Genomic DNA, 20,958 nt, shown 5'->3' with positions numbered 1-20,958 from the left:
TTGGTACCATGGATTGAACTGGGGTCCTTGCACTTGCAAGGCAGGCCAAGGAACCGCTGAGCTCAATCTCCAGCCCAAGAAGTACCTGTTCTTAATTGAACACAGTCATTTTGTTTCACTGGAATGATTATTTTTTAAAAAATGCAATGGGTGTGCTTGCAGAATGTCATTTAAAAAATTATCAGATCTTTCATTATAATAACCTTTCAGTAAAGATAATATAAATTAAGTCAGTGGTGTGAGTGTTGACTTATATTATTTTCCTTTATCATTTTTGAAAATCAAGTATTAACATGAAATAAGTAATGAAACACTTGTGTGGATAGTGATTACATAGTTTTTTAGTAATGTTAGGATTATTCTGCTTTTTGTGTTTTGTGTGTGACAGTTTTCTTTGTTGAATTTGTTTCCTTTTAAAATGAAATATATTCACCTTTTTAATATAATATTTCACAGGTTAGTCTAAATCAAGAAGATCTTAATGTTTTGCTTAGAATACTGGCAGAAAATCTCGGTGAAGCCCCTGAAGACTTAGAAAAGGTGAAACCAAGACTATCAGAGACAGGTAAGAGGCTGACAGTAGGTGGCTAACACTTGTGTTTCCTTATTTTACAATTTGGTAGACAATAAAAAAACATTAAATGTTTCTTTGTCGTTTGTTTGGTAGTTTTTGGGAGTTCAACCCAGAGTCTTACTTATTGAGAGGCACACTGTCTCTGTGCTTTATCTACTCCTGGCTGTCTCTTTGTTTACCTGTCTGTCTGTTTTTATTGAGGAGAGAACTCAGGGCCTTTCCCCTGAGGTCATCATCTCCAACCATTTTAATAGTTTGTTTTATTTTTTTGAGACATAGTCTCTCTGAGTCAATAAATCTCCCAGACTGGGCTTGAGCTTGCCTTTCTCCTGCCTCAGCCACGTGCCAGGATTATAGATGTGTGCCACTTCATCAAGTCTTTTGTTTCTTTACTAAACTGGACTTTTCTGAGGGCCAGAGATGTACTAATTTGTGGATTTTTAGTACCTTTCCTAGGTCCAGGGCACTTGTTTTTGTCCTTGTAAGTATTTGTGAAAGAAATGTGTGAAGAGAAGTGAATGAATTCCTTTTAAACATCTGTAGGTGAAATCAAACAGCCCCATGAAATCTCTGTATCACAAAATCTACAAGCTTCACAAGACATTTTAACGGCTGGAAGAGAAGAAATTAGATCTGTAGACATCATTAACATACTGCTGAATTTTGAAATTAAAGAGGTAGGCAATTTTCATGTTTTTGTAAAGTGAGGTAAATTGAAGTGTATTTAGAATTACCTTTATTAAAATAAGCTCTTAGGTAATGTGGATGAAAAAATCTTACATAGGCTGTTTACATAGAATGGTGTTTAAAGTTTGAGAGTTTAAGGATGAGTTAAGTTTGGGAGATACAGTATTTCATAGAAAGTTGTAGCATTTCCTATACCCTCCTCTCAACCATTATGAAACAGCCGGAATGTGCCTGACTTTGCATTTTTATTGTCTGAGAACAGCAGGAAAGGGAATTAGAGATTGCAAATGTTAGAAATTCTGAAGTGAATAAAACACATTATGTTTACATTAAAAATGTTATATTACTTATGTAGAATGGTACTAAGTGGATGTACTTTCCATTTACAGATTGTTGAGGAAAGATTAGGTAGATTTTCCTCTCCTTTATTCACCTGTTCAACACAATTTCATTGTATGTGCTCGGTATTAGGATACATAAGCACTGTACTTAGAACTGTTTGTTTCCCATTAAAAATGTGCTCAGGGTAGGATTCTGTTGGCGCTTGTGTTGGTGGTGGGGAGGATGCATCTGAGCAGGCTGAGAGAGCTGGAAAGACTCCTGGAGGACGTGTTAACTTGAGTTTTTAAAAGAGCAGTAAAAAATAGTCCGAGAAAAAGAAGTCAAGAAAGAGGTGAGATAGAACAGAACGGGTGTGAAGTTGTAAGTGACAAAGCATAAGTGGTTATAAGTATCTATAAGAACCTTCCTCCCAGATCTCTATTGTTATGTAGTTGTGTAAAGGTTGTGTTCTTTCTTTGAGCTAAAAATGAATGAATGGGTTTATTTTTGCTTTGAAACTAGATTCTTGATTGTTAAACCTCCAGTATTTTTTCTGCATACTATCAAAGTTACTGAAGATTTTTAAGCTTGGTAATTGAAATATCGACATAATTATTCTTTCAGCAAGTATAAAATTAACATGTTCATGGGAAACCTCTAAGTCCTTTTTAATATCATTTGTAATAGATATTATCGTAGTTCCCTTCGCTTAGGACAGTGGTTGTAGTGGAGAAAACCACTAAAAAATAGTCGTGATGGTTCAGCCTGAATATAGATGTCTTCCTAGGTAAATGATGCAATCTCCAGTCAGCAACAGAAGTGGATATTTTTACATCATATAAATCTCTTAGTTACATCACTGTCATCATTGTATTGTGTATTAGTGAGATGGTGGTAATACCAGTCCATTCTTGTAGGTTGTGGTTACCTTGATGAAAAAAGCAGAAAAGAGTGGAAGGCCGGTGCATGAACTACATGTCCTGCAGCTTGGAGTGGAAGCCAGAGTTAAAGCCTATGACATGACTGCTGAAGCTTATCTAAGACAAATTAGCATGCAATGCTTTGATTTCACTGGTCAGTGAATTACTCATTAGGCAGAGTGTCTTCTGATCACCACTAAATATTTGGGTCCCCATAATTACTTAGACTGAATGTATTCTATTAATACCAAGAAATTTGATGTTTTAAAAACAACTGTCTTACATAGTTGTTGGAAACTAAAAATATAAGTAAGTATATACTCATGTAATATAGAGTAGAACATCTCTGAAAACAGCCATATGTCCTCTTTGCGTGTCACACTTCAGTACCTATAAAAGGGAGCATTTCACTATGCCACGAGAACTGATACATCAGGAGATTAGGACCCAAGACACACGGGCTCATTTGGAAAAGTTGAGTTAGTTTATTTGTTTGTATTCATTTTAATATTACATGGATTTTAACATTTGTTCTCAGTTATATCACTATGTGCTTATGAAAAATGAAAATTCAGTGATACAGAAATTTATAGACAAAAATTTAGCATCATCTGGAAATCTCACTCTTTTCCCCTAAAGTAAATACTGAACTGAACTGTAATAAGTTTCTTGGATCTTCTGAATATATTTTCTTTTTTTAAATTTTAGTTTATTAGTATGTGTGTGGTACATAATGTTTATAGTCCTTGTGTGGAGTTGGTACATGTACGTAACACAGCTTAATTCCTTTTTTCATTCCCTTTCCCCTCTACCCATCTCTTGATCCCCTTCTCCTTATTACCCGTCTTTATTTTGGTTTTTATTTTTACTCTTGATTTCTCACTTAAGAGAAACAATGTGATATGAACCAACTTTTAAAATTTCTGGAGACGTTTAAAGTTTGTAGGAACTTTGTGGAATTGCTTTAAGAAAACAAGCTAGTATTGAAGATCACCCCTAATTTTATGTATTGTATAGCTTTGTTCTTTATAGTCTGTAGTCTGATCTGTCCAAATGAGTGTAGTAACATTATCACCAAAGGTTACAATGGTAGTAATTGGTCCTGGGTTGTGTTGTTGTTTTTATGGAGTTTCTTTTTTCCTTCTCCCCACTTTTTTTTTTCCAAAGAGAGGCATATTGAGGTGTGATTTATAGACAGTGTACTTAATTCTTATTTTAGTGTAAAATTGTATGAGCTTTGATGTACATTTGTGTAACTGGCTGTTTCTGTTAAATGAGATGTTTGAAACGTTAAAAAGTGCTGAACTAGCCTGGCCTCTTTCCCCCAGACTCGAAAGGAGGCGCACTGCATATTGTGAGCTCCTTTCATATGACCGACGAACCGCTTCTGAAAATGGCCTGGACCAAGGTACATCTTAATATGTTCATCTGCTCCCTGCACATTTAGTATTTCAATTTTCTCCTTTAAAGTTTTTCTTTGTAGTTTGGTTGATTGTCATGAAGTGTGAAAGCATCTGATAGTCCTGCATCCTTTCATTAACCTTCTGGTTTCCCTAGGGTGTCGAATAAGTAGGAATAATAGAAAAATCCTGCTGTCTTCTGAAGCAAAGTATATTATCATCTAGATACAGAGACTTGTCCCCTCCCTTTTGGATTTGTCCATTTAAGCTGGATACACTAGCATTTCCTCCAGAATAGTTTGTTATATCTGTAGAATGTAAGACCTTGCTTATGTGGTTGGTTTTTTTTATCATGTTCTTCTTTACCTATATGAATTATGTTTTATAGTGTTTTAATAGCTTACTGTCAGAATTAAAAAAAATATGTGTGTTCAGTGTGTGAAATTTTAGTGTTTGTAATCCGTTGGTTTAATTATCCACTATTTATAGGCAGACAGTGATGGTCCAGAATTTAAAACTGTTCATGACAATACCAAACAGAGACTAAAGGTAAGTCTTTTATAATCCACTGTAAGGCTGAGTTGTTAATGATTAAATGTAGCTTCATAGCCATTTTCTGTTGTAAGATCGTTATCAAATTAGAGTGACAGTAATAATAGATTTAATTTTGTAGATGAATTTAATTTTTTTGTAAATAGATTCAATTTTGTAGTAATTTTGTAACTACTTGTTACTTGTTGAATAATGAATAATATATTTTTGAGGGGATTTTGTTCATTTTAGTCTACCATGGATATTTGGCCTGCTGTTGATGAAAGCTTGAAATAACTGCCTTGTGCCTTGGCTTTAGGATTAAGGACATTATTCACATTCCCTTTGAGCCAGTATAGTCAGTGTTGGAATGCTTCCCATATCTTTACTAAAAACTCAAATCTTGTTGAAGTTTGAAATATGTTTGTGCACAGGAGTTGGCAGAGTATTGATTTATTGCCTGATTGCAGTTAATATTGTAATAGTATTTCTGAGGATTAACACCAGTTTTTTAATGGCTCTTAATTAAACTCTTCCTGTGCTAGTTGTATAAGTTGAAACTTAACATAGACAGTACCGCATCTGACTCTGCCTCTCTGTTTGTTATTTTAGGTTTCATTTTCATCCTTAGATTTAGTACTTCATTTGGAAGCTTTACTTTCCCTAATGGATTTTTTGTCATCTGCTGTTCCATCCTCTGAGTCTTCTTCTCAGAAGGAATCTGAGCTAAAAACACTTGTGGGAGAGTCCAGAAGTATTGCCATCAAAGCTGGTATTAGTTTTTGAATAATGCTCTAATGTTTTCTCTCATATAATAACTTAATGTTTTTAAAATAAATTTATTTTATCTCATCTCCCCTCAAGTTCCCTCCCCTCCCTATGTACAAAAGCTTTGTAATATGTTTTAAGCTAAGAAGATATTTATCATCTCATTGTTAGACCTGTTCTGACAATTTAAGTTAGTTTCAAAAGAACGTAAATTTTTTTCTTTATAGCATTATGGGTAAGTTTATTGAAGGATTTTAAATAAATGTTACTTGATCATGTATTTTTTTATTTTACTGCCTAGATAGTATCTGCTTTGTGTTGACATCTTTGCAGTTTTCATTTCAATAAATGTGACAAAGGAAGAAGTTAAAATACAGATGGAATCCTGCATAGTGACAAAATCCTATTACACTCAGTTCAGTCTAGTGCTGAGTAGATTCATTGCTTTGTGGACACTAAAGGAATCTCATCGAAGAAACAGACTCTGGTTTCTAAACAATATTTCTGTCACAAACAGGTCTGGGGACATGTTTCTCAGGCAGATATTTTGAGCTGTGAAATGTTAGTTGTGAAGTTATCTGTAGTGAATAAAGAATATGTACTTGTTTTTAGAGCAAACATCATTTCACTTTTTCATGTTATATAATGTGAACTTGTAAAATATAGTAATTTAGTTTTTAAGACCATTACCAATTTGAGTATATTAATGGCATTTTTAGTATAAAACTGTACCATTACGTCTAATACAAGAATCTGATTTTTTTTAAACCATGAAACATAGCAATATGTTTTACACTAGAGTAAAAGAATTTTAGAGGTAACATCCTTGGAATTCTTTTGTTATATAACATTTAATACATACAGAGTAGTTGGATAAATGAAAAACATATTTAAAATTGTGATAACCTAAAGACAGCATTAATTCAAAGAAACAGTCTTGTAGTTTTGCTGTATGATTGGTCTTCATGTTTTGATGATGCTATATTTGGTATTAAGGGAAAAAACCAACTTGTCATCATAGTGGGGGTTAATGACTAGGAAGGATTTTTTTAAAAAGCTCTAATCCTTTATATTCATATTTTATCGAATTTATTTTAGAATTCTTTATGGAGCCATAGCATATATTCTGGTAAAACTGGATTGGTTCCATAGTTAAATAACATATAAGTGTCATAGTAATATGAATTGCATTAACTAATCATTATCTTTTAGTTCTGTATTGGTTGTTGCTTTGAAATAACGTATGACAGATTTTAAAATCAAAATTTTGGACTAACAGAATTTTAAAATTCTAATTTTATTGTATTTTTTTCCAGAAGGAAAATCATAGTTAAGTTTTCATTTGGTAAATAACACCATCAGGGTGTTATTAATAGTTGTATTTAATCTTAATTTGAAGAGTAGCTGCTGTTTTTTGTCTGGTTGGCATTTGAAAATTGATTCAAAATTCACTTTAGTTTTTATCTTAACAGAGACCTTTTTGGTTCCTCAGTGCTAGAGTGTGTAATTTTATTGAATTTGAGATTATTTTATGTGTTCTATCATGTTTGCACTTTGCCAGTCATAAATTTTCTCTTGCTTTTCAGTATCCAGCACCATTTCTAGAGAGGATGTGTTTGATTTAAAGATCACAGCTGAATTAGACGCTTTTAATGTCTTTGTTTGTGATCAGAAGTGTGCTATAGCTGATATTAAAATACATGGTGAGTAATTATTACTTGGTATATGTCTATTTCTTTGCATAAATATCCAGGAAAAATGAGCTCTTGCAGGATGACTGCCTTATGAGTCATATATTGATTTACTTACACTGAAGATTAAAGCAAGTTTTGTTAAGGTATTTTTGGAAATGTTAGTAGTAAAACTGCTATAACTCTTTACTGAACTAAGGCATTCCAGCCATATATATCTTTAAAGTTTCAGGATATATCTGAAGCTTAATTTCTTACTGTGTTTGTATTTTAAGAATAACTTTAAACTGAGAATTGAGTATTATGGTACCATGTCACAGAATTTTTAAAAAGCCATTTATTTCTTTTGCCTTTTTTGCATATATAGCACAGGCAAAAGAGTTTCTGAAAGCCATTTGTTAACTTTTCCTCTCCTCAGCTTGGTAGAAGAATGAAGCAACATGTTACCATCGTTCTGATTCTGTCACAGGCTCTGAGAGTCCTCCGGGCTTCAGATCCTATGACACAGGTTGACCTTGCTCACATTAATTAACCTTAGTTCCATCTTCTGTGGAGACAGTAATGATAATTATTCATGGGATTACTGTGAGGCTTAATAAAGTTTCTGCATTTATGTATGTTTGGAAAAGTGCCACAACACAGTAAGCGGTTTTTATATGTTAAAAAACTGCACTGTTCAACAAATACTCTGTGCTGTGTCGGGGCCCATGGCAGTGGTTTGGAGTCATAGCTGCGTCTTACCTGCAGGCTTTCTTTCTGTACTGAGGAGAAATTTTAGAAATCATTTTAGTTTTAGGAATTAAGAGAATGAGAGGAGAGGAGAGTGGAGAACTCTTAGAAGATCATTCTAAGTACAATTTTTTTGTAGAAATTATAGTATTTTGATAGTACATTCATAAAATATTGCTCACTTACTGTTATTGGAGTTTTAAAAATAAATATTCGTGACACTCTGTGTAAAAAATATTGTAACTTCTTAAGTCATCTGTTCTGACTTTGCCAGTGTACAGGAAATTGTTTTTGGGAGAAATGGGATGAATTTTCTTTGAGATTGTCCCCCTCCTCTCTCCTCTGTCTGCCATCCTCTCTCCTCCCTTTTCCTCCCACCTCCTACTCTCCCCTTACTCTTCTCCCTTCTTCCCCATAGGAATGGACGCCTCTGTTTCTGTGAAGCCAAAGCAGACTGATATGTTTGCCAGACTTAAGAATATCATAGTTACAAATGTTGATTTGTTGTCCATTCACAAAAAGGTAATTTAAAAATTGATTTCTCTACTGAAGTTTATTTTGTTCTTTGTATTCAAGGTGCTTATTTGGTGTATTTGTTGTTTAGTATACATTTATTAGGCTGTCAAGTGAGGCGCCTTCTATAAGGGTTAGAGATGAAAATGGTAACCATCTGCTGTCATGTTTTGTGTACCCGAGGCCTTCTGGTTACTTCTGAACAGTTCAGCAATGGATAGATATTTTCTTTAATAAAGGGGTTTTTATAGAGATAGGAAAAGTTATTGTCAAGTAAATTGCTTTTAACTAACAGTGTTTAAGGTAGAATTTGGAAGTCTCTTATTTCAAGGCTTCTGTAATAAGAAAACTTAGCATACAGGGCCTACAGCCCCTCGATGTAAAAGCCAGTTATCTTATGCTTTCAGGCTGTCTCTATTTTGGGAGATGAAGTCTTCAGGTTTCAAATGACTCTGTATCCAGACGCCACAGAAGGAGAGGCTTATGCTGATGTGTCTAAAGTAGATGGCAGACTTAGTCTCAAAGTGGGTTGTATTCAGATTGTTTATGTTCATAAATTCTTCATGTCTCTTTTGGTAAGTTTATGTTTTGATATGTATTTATTTCTCATTGGGGCCTGAATAAAAATACCCCTGAACACAAATGCCTAACAGACTTCCACAGTCAAAGAAATCTTTAGATGATGGTTAACCAAGGGAGTTTTTAGAATCATTATTTTTCAGTACACAAGTGTCTTTCTCTAACATTTTCTTAGTTGTATATTTTACAAGTACTTTTTGTTTTTTAATTTAGGACTTTTTAGTAGTACTTATTTATGGAAATGCCCTTAAGGATGTTTCACTAAAAGAACTTTTAAAGGAGGCTCAGCAGGTAGTTGAAGAACTAATTTTGGAACTTACAGCTTTTGCTTATGTTTATAATCACTAAGGCCATAGAATTCTTTTTTTTAAAATAGTGCTCATGGAAGTATCCTATGCTAAAAAATTTAAATCTGCTAATTCCTCTTGGCAGGCCTGCTAACTAAGGCTTATTTTGTCACGAATTTCTGCCTAAATGATCACATTCACTTATTTAGAAAGTAAGTTATTGGGCTGGGGATTTAGCTCAGTGGTTCCGTTGCCTGCCCCACAGGCACAAGTACCTGAGTTCGATCCCCAGTACCCACCCCCAAAAAAAGCAAGTAAGTTATTTTGGGAGGAGGGGAAGAGACTGTGTTCCTTTGTTTCTTAATGGATGAACATTAAGAACATTGGCTCTAAAAGTGATTATTTCTTCATTGGGAAAAGTCTTTCAGTCTAGGTGCATGGAGATGAAATACATCCTACTATAAATAAATTTTGATTCTTAATCATGATTGCAGGATTGTAGACAGTTAATCATCTTTGCCCATCCATGCCTAGTACATTTTAAAAAGTAAATTCTCAGAAGTAAGCTGCCAAAATCTTAGTTTTTAGGAGTGAACTTTATTTCTTTGACCTAGAGATAACAGAATAGAATTTATTGTTGGAGAAATAAAATGCTGTTCTCTGTTCCTTTTATTTAATTTTACTTGTAGAATAACCAATGGTCATTAATAAAAATATTTAAAAACCCATTAAAAATTTGTCATAAAAATTAATTCTAAAATACGTCAGGAAAATATGTTAATAGTTTAGAGTGCATCTTTCTAGACTTTTCTCTATGTACAACCATAAATAATCTCTTATATTACCACATTTATTTAATAGTTCGTTTTGCAGTACATACTTTTTAAAGTATTTTCCTTTGGAGGATGAATGTCTTTTTTGGGGAGCTCTTTAAGTGTCAGTCTCATCCAACAGAATTTCCTGAACAACTTCCAAACTGCCAAGGAAGCTTTGAGTGCAGCCACAGTGCAGGCTGCAGAGAGAGCTGCTTCCAGCATGAAGGACTTGGCTCAGAAGAGCTTCCTCCTTTTAATGGATGTGGACTTGAAAGCACCAGTTATTATTATTCCTCAGTCTTCAGTGTCACCTAATGCTGTTATAGCAGATCTGGGTTTAATCAGAGTGGAAAACAACTTTAGCTTGCTTCCTAAGGAACATTACTCTCTTCCCCCCGTCACTGATAAAATGAAGATACAACTCACTCAGTTGAAGCTGTCCAGGTAATAATACCTGATCTAATTGTGCATTATTTACTGGAAAGAGGTTTTTCATATAATTTTTTCTTAAGATCAAATGTCAATTTTTGATTCTCATTCTTTATTGTGATTATGAAACTTTGACAGTTATTTTTGGTCAGTTGTCAATAGTGTGCTTTATAATATCTGTATTTTGTGTTACTGAATTTAGAATGTTATTTTCCATTCTATAAAAGTTATGTATTTTAAAATTATAGTTTACTACCTGGACAAAGTGGTATATGCCTGTAGTTGCAGCTACCTGAGTGTCTGAAGCAGTAGGATCACTTGAGCTCACAAGTTCAAGACTATCCGAGGTAACATAGCAAGAGCCCATCTCAAAGAACACAGGGAAAATACGTATATATATGTATGTATGTGTGTGTGTGTGTGTGTGTGTGTGATTTTTTTTTCTTTTTATTGATTTTATTGGTACCATCTAGGTATACAATATAGTTACATTCATTATTGGTATCCTGTACCTTTCCATGATAGGTCTTGATTCTCATTTTTTCCCCTTGTCCCTGACCTCCCTTCACTCCCTCCTCCCCTCCCCATTCACTAACACTTTATTTCCATTTTTTCAGTTTCTCATATTTTTTCCTCTCCCTTATTACCTTTCCCCCACCCTTCCCACTTTCCCTACACCTTTAGCCCTTTACTTCCTATTTCACATTATTAATTATCTCATTAGGATGTTGTGTACTATTATAGTTTTTCACACCAGAGAAACTATTTGGTATTTCAGTTAAATCTCTGTATGAACATTAAAAATAGGGAATCCTAAAATAAAACTAAAAAGCAAAGTAAAAGAGAAAAGGCCATGATGTAAAATTAAAATAATCCTTAATTCTGAAGATTTTTTTTTTGATTGTGGCTAGTTGGGGTCCTATATTGCTTCACTTATCTGAATGTCAAATTCTTCCCCTCTGTTTGGGAAGTTTTCCGTCATTAATTCTGTGAACAACTTTTTAAGTCATTTGTATTTTCTCCTGCTACTTCATGGATTCCTATCAGTCTTATGTTATTCTTCTTTGCATCATCTAGGAGTTGTTGGATCAATTTCTCATGATCCCCCACTCTTTTTTAAGAGACCTCTTTTCACAGTCCCTGTCTGCAATCTTATCTTCTATATCTGAGATTCTATCTTCGCATTCTCTTATTCTTTTGCATACACTTTCAATAGAGTGTTTAATCTCCTGGATATCTGTTTGAATCTGTTTTATGGATTCCATTTCTTTCCTATGTTGGGCGTTTATTGTTTTCATTTCTTTCTTATGCTGGGCCTTCATGGTTTCTATCGTGGTCCTGAGCTCATGTATTTTTTTGTCAGTTTCTGTTCTAGAGTCTCGAATCACAGCTTTCATTTTGCTCACCATCTCTGTGGTTATCTGGGAAATTATTTCTGTTTTGAATTTTTCTAGAGCCTGATTTGGTCTGTTTTGTTACTTCCTGTGCTTTGAGTTCAGGGTGTCCTGATGGTTCACTATCGGCCTTTTCATCCTCATTTGCCCTACTGTTTGCCATTGGTGAACTGGAAGTCTGTCTTTGTGCCTTGCTTAAGTGTTTTCTCATTTTTATTTTTGTTGTCAGACTGTCCTTGGTTTAATCTCTGGATTATCACCCAAATCTTCCTGATATAGTTGCGTCCTAGCTTCTGGGTCTCTAATGACCCACAGACATTCTCATCTTCATAACATCAGAGAAAACAGCTCATCAAATCAACCACAATCCTTTATCCCACCTGATACAATCAGCAACACAAAATAATCAAGCACAACTTGGAAACTGACCACCTGTGGTAGTCACTAGTCTATCACCCTTAACCCATTTGAATTAAATTGAAATCAAGAAGCAGTCCAAAACATGTCTGCAGTGAACAAACTTTTCAATATAGTATATTTACCATTTAGGATGGGGGCTCAGACAGAGCTAGGATGCAAGACCCCTGATCTCAGTTAGCTGATGGCTGAACCCCATGATGCAGACTGACCTCGGGCTGCAAGGCGCAGATTGAGTTCCCCAACCTTCTGAACAGTTGAACTGCACACCATTCTCCTACAGGTTTCCCACGCCCTTTCTTTAAAGATGTTCAAAGTTGGAAACTCAGAAAAATACCCTTTATGACCATCTCTGCCTCTGGCACAATCAGGAGGTCTGATAGTGTGTGTGGGGCGGGGAGTTGGAGGAGTTGTGGGGGTTCAGGGGTGCCCGTGCGGCTACCTTCCTGGCGCTGGTGCGATGGTGGCTCCCAGTGGGAGAGGGCATGGCTATCCTTCCCAAGGTGGATTGAGGCCCAGGCAGCCCTCCTGGTGCTGGAGCAATAGTGGCTCCCGGCTGCTAGTTCCTTTTCTATAGGTGGGAGAAATCTTCCTAAGCTGTAGCAAAATTTAACATTTTTAGTGAGGTATTTGAAGGACTGTTGAGTCCAAATGGGAAAGTGCTGGCTCTCTTTATTGTCAAGAGGAGCTATTTCCTTGTGCAAATGGGTGTTAGTAGACAAGCTAGAAATGACTATTGCCATACAGTCACTTTTAATTTAATGTATTTTTCCTTTGAGTTTGGAGAAGTAATAGTAACATATTAAGGGCTAAATATATGATCACTTTTTTTTGTTTTCACAGAGTCTAACATTTATTTTTTTGATATTGTACTAGTTGTTACATTGTACAGTTTTTGTGAAAGATAGTAAATGATGTAGCAATAATTTCTGGAAATTGTATCTTTGTTTTTGATAACTGCATAAAAACTTTATTCTGAGTTGGATTGATTTATAAAAGGAAATATGCTTCAAACGACTTCTGACAGTAGCTTTTAAATATTTAGGAAAATGATATGTAGAAACTCTTACACAGTGTGGAAGTCCTCATTTTAAATGTAAATTTAAAAAAAAATATAAATTTTTTTCTTTGTTTTTCTCTCAGAACTATTTTGCAGGCTGGTTTGCCACAGCATGACATTGAAATTTTAAAACCAGTAAACATGCTTTTGTCTATACAACGAAATTTATCAGCAGCATGGTATATGCAAATTCCAGGGATAGAGATAAAAGGAAAACTAAAACCTATGCAGGTATGTGTATAATATAAAGTAGTGGGCATTGTCAGGTAGACCTTTATTTTTGATCATAGTAGTGCTGTTCTACTGTATTAAAAGGAATACCTTGTTAAAACTATAAATGAGCTCATCCTTGTCGCTTGTGCTGGAGACCCCTGTAGTCAGGTTCCAGTACCCACCTCCCTAGTGTATGATGTAGGCCTGAGGAAAAAGTACACTAAGAGACAGACCTAGGAGAGAAAGCGGGTGCCAGGAAGAGCAATGCCAATGCAACAGACAAAGGCACTGGACAGTCCCAGGCACTGACTTTTATTGGCAGTCAATTGGTGTAAAGGCGAACTCTGAGTGGTTTCTATGGAAATTAATGTAAACAAAGCTTTTAAAGGACAAGACAAAGCATTCTTGAATTAGAAACAGAATAGACAAAATATGTGGTTGTAATTAGAACATTGTCCTTCTAGTCAGAAGGTTTTAGTTGTGGGAATAGATTTTGGGTTCTTATTACTCTGACCTCTAAGCAAGTAGGCTTCGGCCAGACTTGCTTTGCAAAGCAAGACAATTGTGGGGTTAACTCTTTATAGCCTGCTTTGGGCATAATCAATATTATGGTCCTCTGCAGCTTACACTTTTGTTTCATTTTAATTAGCTATATGGTAAAGCTAGCTAGAACTCTGAAAGACCTGGGCACAGTGGCTTGAGTTTGAGGCTAGCCTATGTAATTGAGGGAGATCCTGTCTTGAAATAAAATAAAGGGCTTTGAATGTAGCCCCGTGTTGGAGAATTTACCCTAGGAGCGCACACACACACACACACACACACACACACGCACGCACACAAGGTATAGGGTTTGAGATAAAACCTGTTAAGTCTGCTGAAAGTGCTATTCTTAATTTTGGAAAATTCTATTAAAATCTTTTTTTGTGCAAACATATTTCCATTAAAATATGAACAATTAGAGAATCAAAACTGTCTATGTTCTTTTTTTTACAGTTAAGTAATCTATAGCATTTGCTTTTTTCTGTTTTTTAAATTTTATTTTAACACAAAAAACAATTGTACATATTTATGGTACATCACTCTTTGTTTCAGTACACATGTATATTGTGCAGTGTTCATATTAAGATAAACATTTAAATCTGCAGAAGTTCTTGTCATGTTCTTAAGTGAGAAATTATTTAAAAATTTTTAATTTTAATAACATAACTCTTATGAAAAAATACATTTTCATAACAAAAATGCTTAGAGAATAACATTGGCAAATACACTGTGTATTATTATCTAAAAAATATATTTCATTGGCTAATCTTTCAACTCATTTCCTAACAATAAGGTACAGTAGTATTAAAATCATACTAGATGTAAATTATAAGACAATGAAAAGTGATGTTCACATCCCACATTGAAAGCTTTTTAGTAATGATTTAATTTTTTAAATTAAAAATGTTTTGGTTGGCACAATATTTGTGCATGTTTAAGTAGTATGTGCAGTGACTGAGCAGTACTTTAAGGTGTAGAAAGCCTCTTTGAGTTAGGAAAGTAACCATCACTTTGAATAGGCAGAGGTGTGTATTAGTAGCAAAGCAGCGAAGCTGTATTTATCAGTGGCATCCTTAGCAGGTTATGTGCCAGCTCCCAGGAGCAGGAGGGGCTGATAGCCATTATGGGGGTGTTGTACTAGCCTTGTGGTTCTTCTGTGCCCATGTGTGAGAGTTGAAGCCATGCAGCAAGGGTTGGGAAGGAGGGAGAGACTAAATAAATAGAATGAATGAAAAGCAAACAGAAATACAGTCAGTGTTAGTAATTTTGATATCTGTGATTATTTTAGAGGTGATTCTGGGAAAAGATAGGAAGGGTCAAAGGAGCATTTAGGAAAGCATTTAAAGTAGAAGCTGTGGAAATAAATGTGTCTGTGTATATGTACTAGTATACAAGTGGATATATTACATGAGAAGGAATCATTGAGTTATTGACAGTCGGGTTTTTGTAGAGCAGTCTGTATTTTAGAATATGGGTTCTTTCTCTCATTTTCTCCTTTACTGTGAAGTTATTAGACCATTCCTTTCAAAGATTACAGAGTTACAGATTTATTGATAAGTAAAATACAAGTATCTGTCATTATGAGAATAGATAAAATTATGTTGTATTCATAGTTGGGAATTACAAAGTGTATGAAGTGAATGAACCAGAACTGTAGCAAACATAATTATCTTAAGCATAAAATGAAAAAATTAATTGCAAAATGATGGTACAATTGTATAGTACTTGAAATTTTAATAAGCAAGGGTTATGTATATGTAAATATACACACACACACACACATATACATACCTTGTAGGACATGCAGTAATGGTAAATGTAAGAAAGCATTCATGGAAATAATTATCTTCTTCAGCATAGTGTCTAGAGAAGGGAATGGGGTCTCCGAGGTACATAGAGGATTCCGCTATATCTGTAAAGAGAAAAAGATCTGAAGGAAATGTGGCAACTTGTTAAGATTTGATAAAGCTAGGTGGTAGGTGCATAGGGGAGGATTATAGTATTCTCTATCCTTGTTCTTTTTGCTTCAAGTATTTCAAAAAAAACAAAAAAAGCAATAGATTCAGCAGGTTAGCAGGTGTAATCATCACTTTAACCAAAGGGCCCTTGTTAATTCAACAATGAAACTGTATTGGATAACATTCTTGCAGCCTAATTTGTCAGGGATCCAGGCCTGATTAAAGGTTTTCTCTTTGGCCATAGTGTGTGTAATTTCCTAGATCAAGGTACAGCCAAGAAAGGATATCAGACAGGTGGCACCAACAAATTCTTTCTAGTGTATTGTATGGGCCACCTTTCAAGATTATCCTTTGGACTTACTGAAGGTCAGTGTAATAGATGTCCCAGCTAGGGCTGGGGCAAATAAAAAGTCCCTGTCAATTGCCTTGTGCTAAAATATCTCCCTGTTTTCGTTTAGGAGGAGCACTAGGTGATTTCACAGGCTGAAGGGACTAATTTAGGGAACACAGGTTACTCTGGCATCCACAGAAGTTACTGTGCATGTGTGCATGTTGATGTGAATGTGTGTGTTAAGTTCTGAAGCCAAACTTTTATAACCACAGTGTCTGGAGGGAAAATTTACAAAAGATAGAAGGATTGGAGGCTCCAAAGAAAACACTGATTTAATAGATTTTAATAGCCAGTAGTGAGTATTTTGTTCTGCAACACCCTGTGAGGAAGATGCTCAAGACTAAAAGGCTCGAGTTAAGGAAGCTGAGAAACTTGGCCAACATCACAGCTTGAAAATGCTAGAGCTTTGGAGTCAGATCTGCCTAAGTCAGAAGCCCTGCTCTTTTGTTTTTTCATTTTGTTAGACACACCCTTTTGTAAAGGTAAAAGAAGAACAAGATGCTGCATTCCTAGTGTGTGTTTTGGTTTTAAAAAATATTTTGTAGTTACATGTTATTATTCTAAGAGGTATTATTTTTGATATGTTAAGAAAATGTTCTATATAAGTTCATATGCATATGTACTCTTCTTTTTTTTAAATTGAATTTATTGGTACATTCTAGGTAGACAGTACAGTTACATTCATTACTGGGATCTTGTACCTTTACATGCCAGGTCTTGGTTTTCATTTTTTCCCTTGTCCCTGCCCTCCCTTCACCCCCTCCTACCCTCCCCACCTTCAAACACTTTAATTCCATTTTTACATTTTCTCATATTTTTTTCCTTTTCCCTTATTCCCCTTTCCCTATCCTTCTCACTGTCCCTACACCTGTGGTCCTTTTCTTCCTATTTCACATTACTAATTGCCCTGTTAGGATCTTGAGTACTATTTTAGTTTTTCACACCAGAGAAACTATTTGATATTTGCATATGTGTGCCTTATTTATTTCACTTAGAAGTATATCCTCAAAATGTACCCATTTACCTATGAATGAATCTACTTTCTCATTCTTTATGACTGAGTAGTATTCCATTTTATAGAAAAACCACATCTTCTTTATCCAGTTTCCAATTGATGGGCAGATGGCTGTTTATGTACTCTTCTTTTGGTGGGGGTAACAGGGATCGAACTCTGGCCCTTGCACTTGCTAGGCAGGCAGCAGAACCACTGAGCCAAACCCCCGTCACATATGTACTCTTGAGTAGAGCTACATATCAAGAGAAAATCTTTTTACTTCTTGTTGGAGAAAAGAAACCGGAACCCATGTTGAATTTGTAGGAGCACGGTGAATACTGTAGGAGAAGGAGTGGATGCTGGGTGGGAAGAGAGTTGGAGTGGGCTTGGGGAGATGGGGGTCATGGGGGTCATGGGAGTAAGTCCAGGGCCATGAACTGGACAGCTGGTTACAGGCCAGGCAGCCTGGTGTTGCAATATCAGAGGCAGGGCCTGGCTGTGGGCGGAGTAGAAGACCTTGCCCCAGCCCCCACCGTGTGTCCTGCCCTAGACAGGTGGGACCCTTCTCTCCCACTTCTTGTCCTAACTTCCTGTCTGTCACTATCTCCGTCATTATGTTTAATCTCGCAGTGCTGAGGAATGAACATGGCTTAGGCATGCTAGGCAAGCACTCTACCAGTGAGGTATATCCTCACCTCATCTTTTATTTTTTAAATAGGCGAACATTTGGTTAAATTTAATTAAGATATAGTTAATTTGATAGTCTGGATTTTTTATTACTTTATGTTAACCTTTATTGTTGGTTTCCAGGTTGCTCTTAGTGGAGATGACTTGACAGTTTTAATGAAAATTTTGCTGGAGAATCTTGGAGAAGCCTCTTCACAGCCAAGCCCTACACAGTCTGCACAGGAGGCTGTGAGAGTGAGGAAAGATGTTCCGAGTGGGCCCGACTACCTGAGAGGTAGAAGTGGATGAAGACGCTTTGTTTGGTTATTGAAACATTGTTGTTGGTATCCTCTTTCTACTTGGCGCCCTTTAGTTTTGCACTACTTGTTGGACTATTTACTGGGGAAAACCTGCTGCAGCTACAGCTGCATCTGGAAGCTCCCAGGGGAAGGAGATATGCCCACTTCCTGTGACAAGAGGACAGTCTCTTGTTCTTGCTGTGTGATTCCTGTTTGCCCTTGACTTGTGTAGAAGCTGCATCTGCTGAAGCCCCCAGGCACTGAGATGGTGCACATTGAGAAGAAGTCAGTGGGCAAGCAATGCAGCGTGGTCCCAAAATAATTGAGAGAGAAAAGGGCCTTGGTATGATGTCACCATCCTCAGGGGGCTGAACCATGAGAAAGAAGGATATTCTTTTGTAGTAATAGCTTTACTTACCTGACGTTAGTGGAGAAGGGTGTAGTCAGACAGACTTCAGGATTGTTCACATTAAATTGAACTTTTGAAAAACATTGAATCTTTTAAATTAAGCCATTTTAAAATGATGGTTGTTTTAGAATAAAGGTTTCTTCTTACTTTCTTAAGTAGATTATATAAAATACAATTTCACTGCTTTTCATTATTTGAAGTCATTAAAATGAATGTCAAATGTTTTGTTAGAATGTAAATAAGCTACTATTTCCATGGCTGAAAAGAGGAAGCACCTCTTGTTCTATAATAAATGGTCCTGGACTAGTATTTGTGCTTTTATAATGTTCTCAGATCATCAGTTTAATTGGTAGATAAAACTTCCAGTTAATAATACTGTACCAGAAATACTCCTATAGCTAGACTAGACATGTTTTAGAATTAGACATGTTTCCACAAATGATGGGAATATTGTGCACAGTAGCTTTCTGGCTTAGATAGATAGTTATTTGTGTTGCATAACTTGATTGAAGCCAGCATCTCCTTCCTTTGGGTTTGTGTTGCCTTCTTGACAAATGTTGGAAAAGTTAGGCTATGTAGAGATGAACATAGGTTGAGGGGCACATTTTGATTAATGATCTCATTAGGTTCAGCTGTGATCATATTTATGTTTGTGGTTTTCACTGATGTTAATGTGAAATGGGAAAATTTGAGAGGTCAGCTGCAAGTCATAAAGATTGGAATATAAATTATTTTTAGGAAAAGTGGAAGAAAAAGGATTTTCCAGTTTGGAGGAATCTTACATGGTTAAAATTACACAGTTTTTGCTTTACTAGTAATTTGTCAGATTAGAAGTTCCTGTAGAATGACAAAGAGAACCAATCTCTAAAAAGAATTTTAGAATTTCTGTGTAAGAGTGATTGAAGGCAGGCTGTATTTTGTCTATCCTGCCTAAAGATGAAAGAAAAGACTAAATTTTTCTTGAAATTTCTTTTATCCCAAAATTCCACAGTTTTCCCACCTTCCATCATATTTGGGCTCTGATGATGCTATTGTATTGTATTCTATTCTTTATAGAGGCAGTGGGTAGGCAGTACAGGTAATTAAGAATAGTAAGACATGCAGTCTGCCAGCAGATCATTTTTTTTGGTGGGGGGGTACTGGGGATTGAACTCAGGTCTTTGCGCTTGTGAGGCAGGCCACCAAACCGCTGAGCTAAATCCCCGGCATTTTTTTTTTTCCCCCAGCAGATCTTTTAGTGTCTAATCTAGAGCCAAATATTTCGACTTCCTTTGCTTTTTATCTCATAGTCTCTTGAGGATGCCTTGAAATAGGTAAAAATTCCTTGATATGACAAATGATAACAAGTAATCTTTGGAGAACTTTAAAAAAATTGTCTTGAAATACTGTTTAGTTTCCCCTTTGCTACTTTGACCCTATACTAAATATATAATAACCATTGCTATTTTTATATTCTGTACATATATTATTTAAAGAATACTAGAAGGGATGATACAGATTCAGAATTATAAACTATTATCCCAGCTTTAAAAATATGTATGAAGCAATATACCTACATAAAAGCTTTATAATTTTAATTTTCATGTTCAAACCATCAGAACAAGAAGATTTGACAGACATAAAGCCTTCTGTGGACCAGAATGTCACGCTCCAGTTTGACTTTCACTTTGAATCTCTTTCCATTATCCTTTATAACAGTGATATCAATCAGGTAAGTACTAAAGTTCTCTAGTGGAGATAAACTTGTAGCTCTTGATACTCATTTTTAGAATACTGACATCACTTCACGTAACTGTTCATAAAAAATCTTAACTTCTACCAGTGTCTGTGTGTCCTGTAAAACATGGGCATGTGCTGACTCTTCACTGGGTTTGTGTTTCTAATCTGACTAGGCCAAAGAACACTACTCAGGGTTCATATCTTTCTAGCTAATGTGGATGTCATGTTGGCAACATAATCTGTTGCTAATAAAGTATTTTTATGTATGTGTGATTAATTTTATATTCCATTTTATGACATAGCTAGGTATATATGTATAAGTACCTATTTAAGAATAATTTAGTGGCTTTAGAGCTTTAGGTGATGATTCTGAAATTTGTGATTGTCTGTGAATGTGAACAATGACTGCATGAATATTGAATAAATGTTATTTTTTATGAATTTGTATTAAAGACACTGTTGAGGGCCAGGGATTTAGCTCAGTGGTTCTGCCACCTGCCTTGCAAGCACAGGGACCCGAGTTCAATCCCCGGTACCAAAAGAAAAAAAAAAAAAGAAATTCAGAGACACTGTTGATAAATTTAAGAACCAAAGTCTAGTTCTATAACAGTTAGAGCTGATGTGTCAGTGATTTTTTTTTTTTTTTTTTTTTTT

The 20,958-nt window shown here is 35.5% G+C and overlaps 1 protein-coding gene across 1 annotated transcript in view; it reads left to right on the top strand.

Annotated features, from left to right (window-relative positions):
* Nucleotides 1-20,958, top strand: part of Vps13c (vacuolar protein sorting 13 homolog C) — a gene marked incomplete at its 5' end in the record, with an annotated part of 141,251 nt that overhangs the window by 64,095 nt on the left and 56,198 nt on the right. The window contains 13 exons of the mRNA XM_033756248.1: nt 457-565; nt 1,118-1,251; nt 2,500-2,656; nt 3,831-3,910; nt 4,392-4,451; nt 5,046-5,205; nt 6,788-6,904; nt 8,040-8,143; nt 8,542-8,709; nt 9,955-10,259; nt 13,199-13,346; nt 18,022-18,172; nt 20,184-20,296. Of these exons, the coding sequence (XP_033612139.1) occupies nt 457-565; nt 1,118-1,251; nt 2,500-2,656; nt 3,831-3,910; nt 4,392-4,451; nt 5,046-5,205; nt 6,788-6,904; nt 8,040-8,143; nt 8,542-8,709; nt 9,955-10,259; nt 13,199-13,346; nt 18,022-18,172; nt 20,184-20,296 (1,806 nt within the window). The remainder of the gene's footprint in view (nt 1-456; nt 566-1,117; nt 1,252-2,499; nt 2,657-3,830; nt 3,911-4,391; nt 4,452-5,045; nt 5,206-6,787; nt 6,905-8,039; nt 8,144-8,541; nt 8,710-9,954; nt 10,260-13,198; nt 13,347-18,021; nt 18,173-20,183; nt 20,297-20,958) is intronic.

Source organism: Fukomys damarensis, unplaced genomic scaffold (genome assembly GCF_012274545.1).
Source record: "Fukomys damarensis isolate Sample0158 unplaced genomic scaffold, DMR_v1.0_HiC HiC_scaffold_25, whole genome shotgun sequence".
Taxonomy (NCBI): Eukaryota; Metazoa; Chordata; class Mammalia; order Rodentia; family Bathyergidae; genus Fukomys; species Fukomys damarensis.
This window is presented reverse-complemented; position numbering and strand designations above follow the sequence as displayed.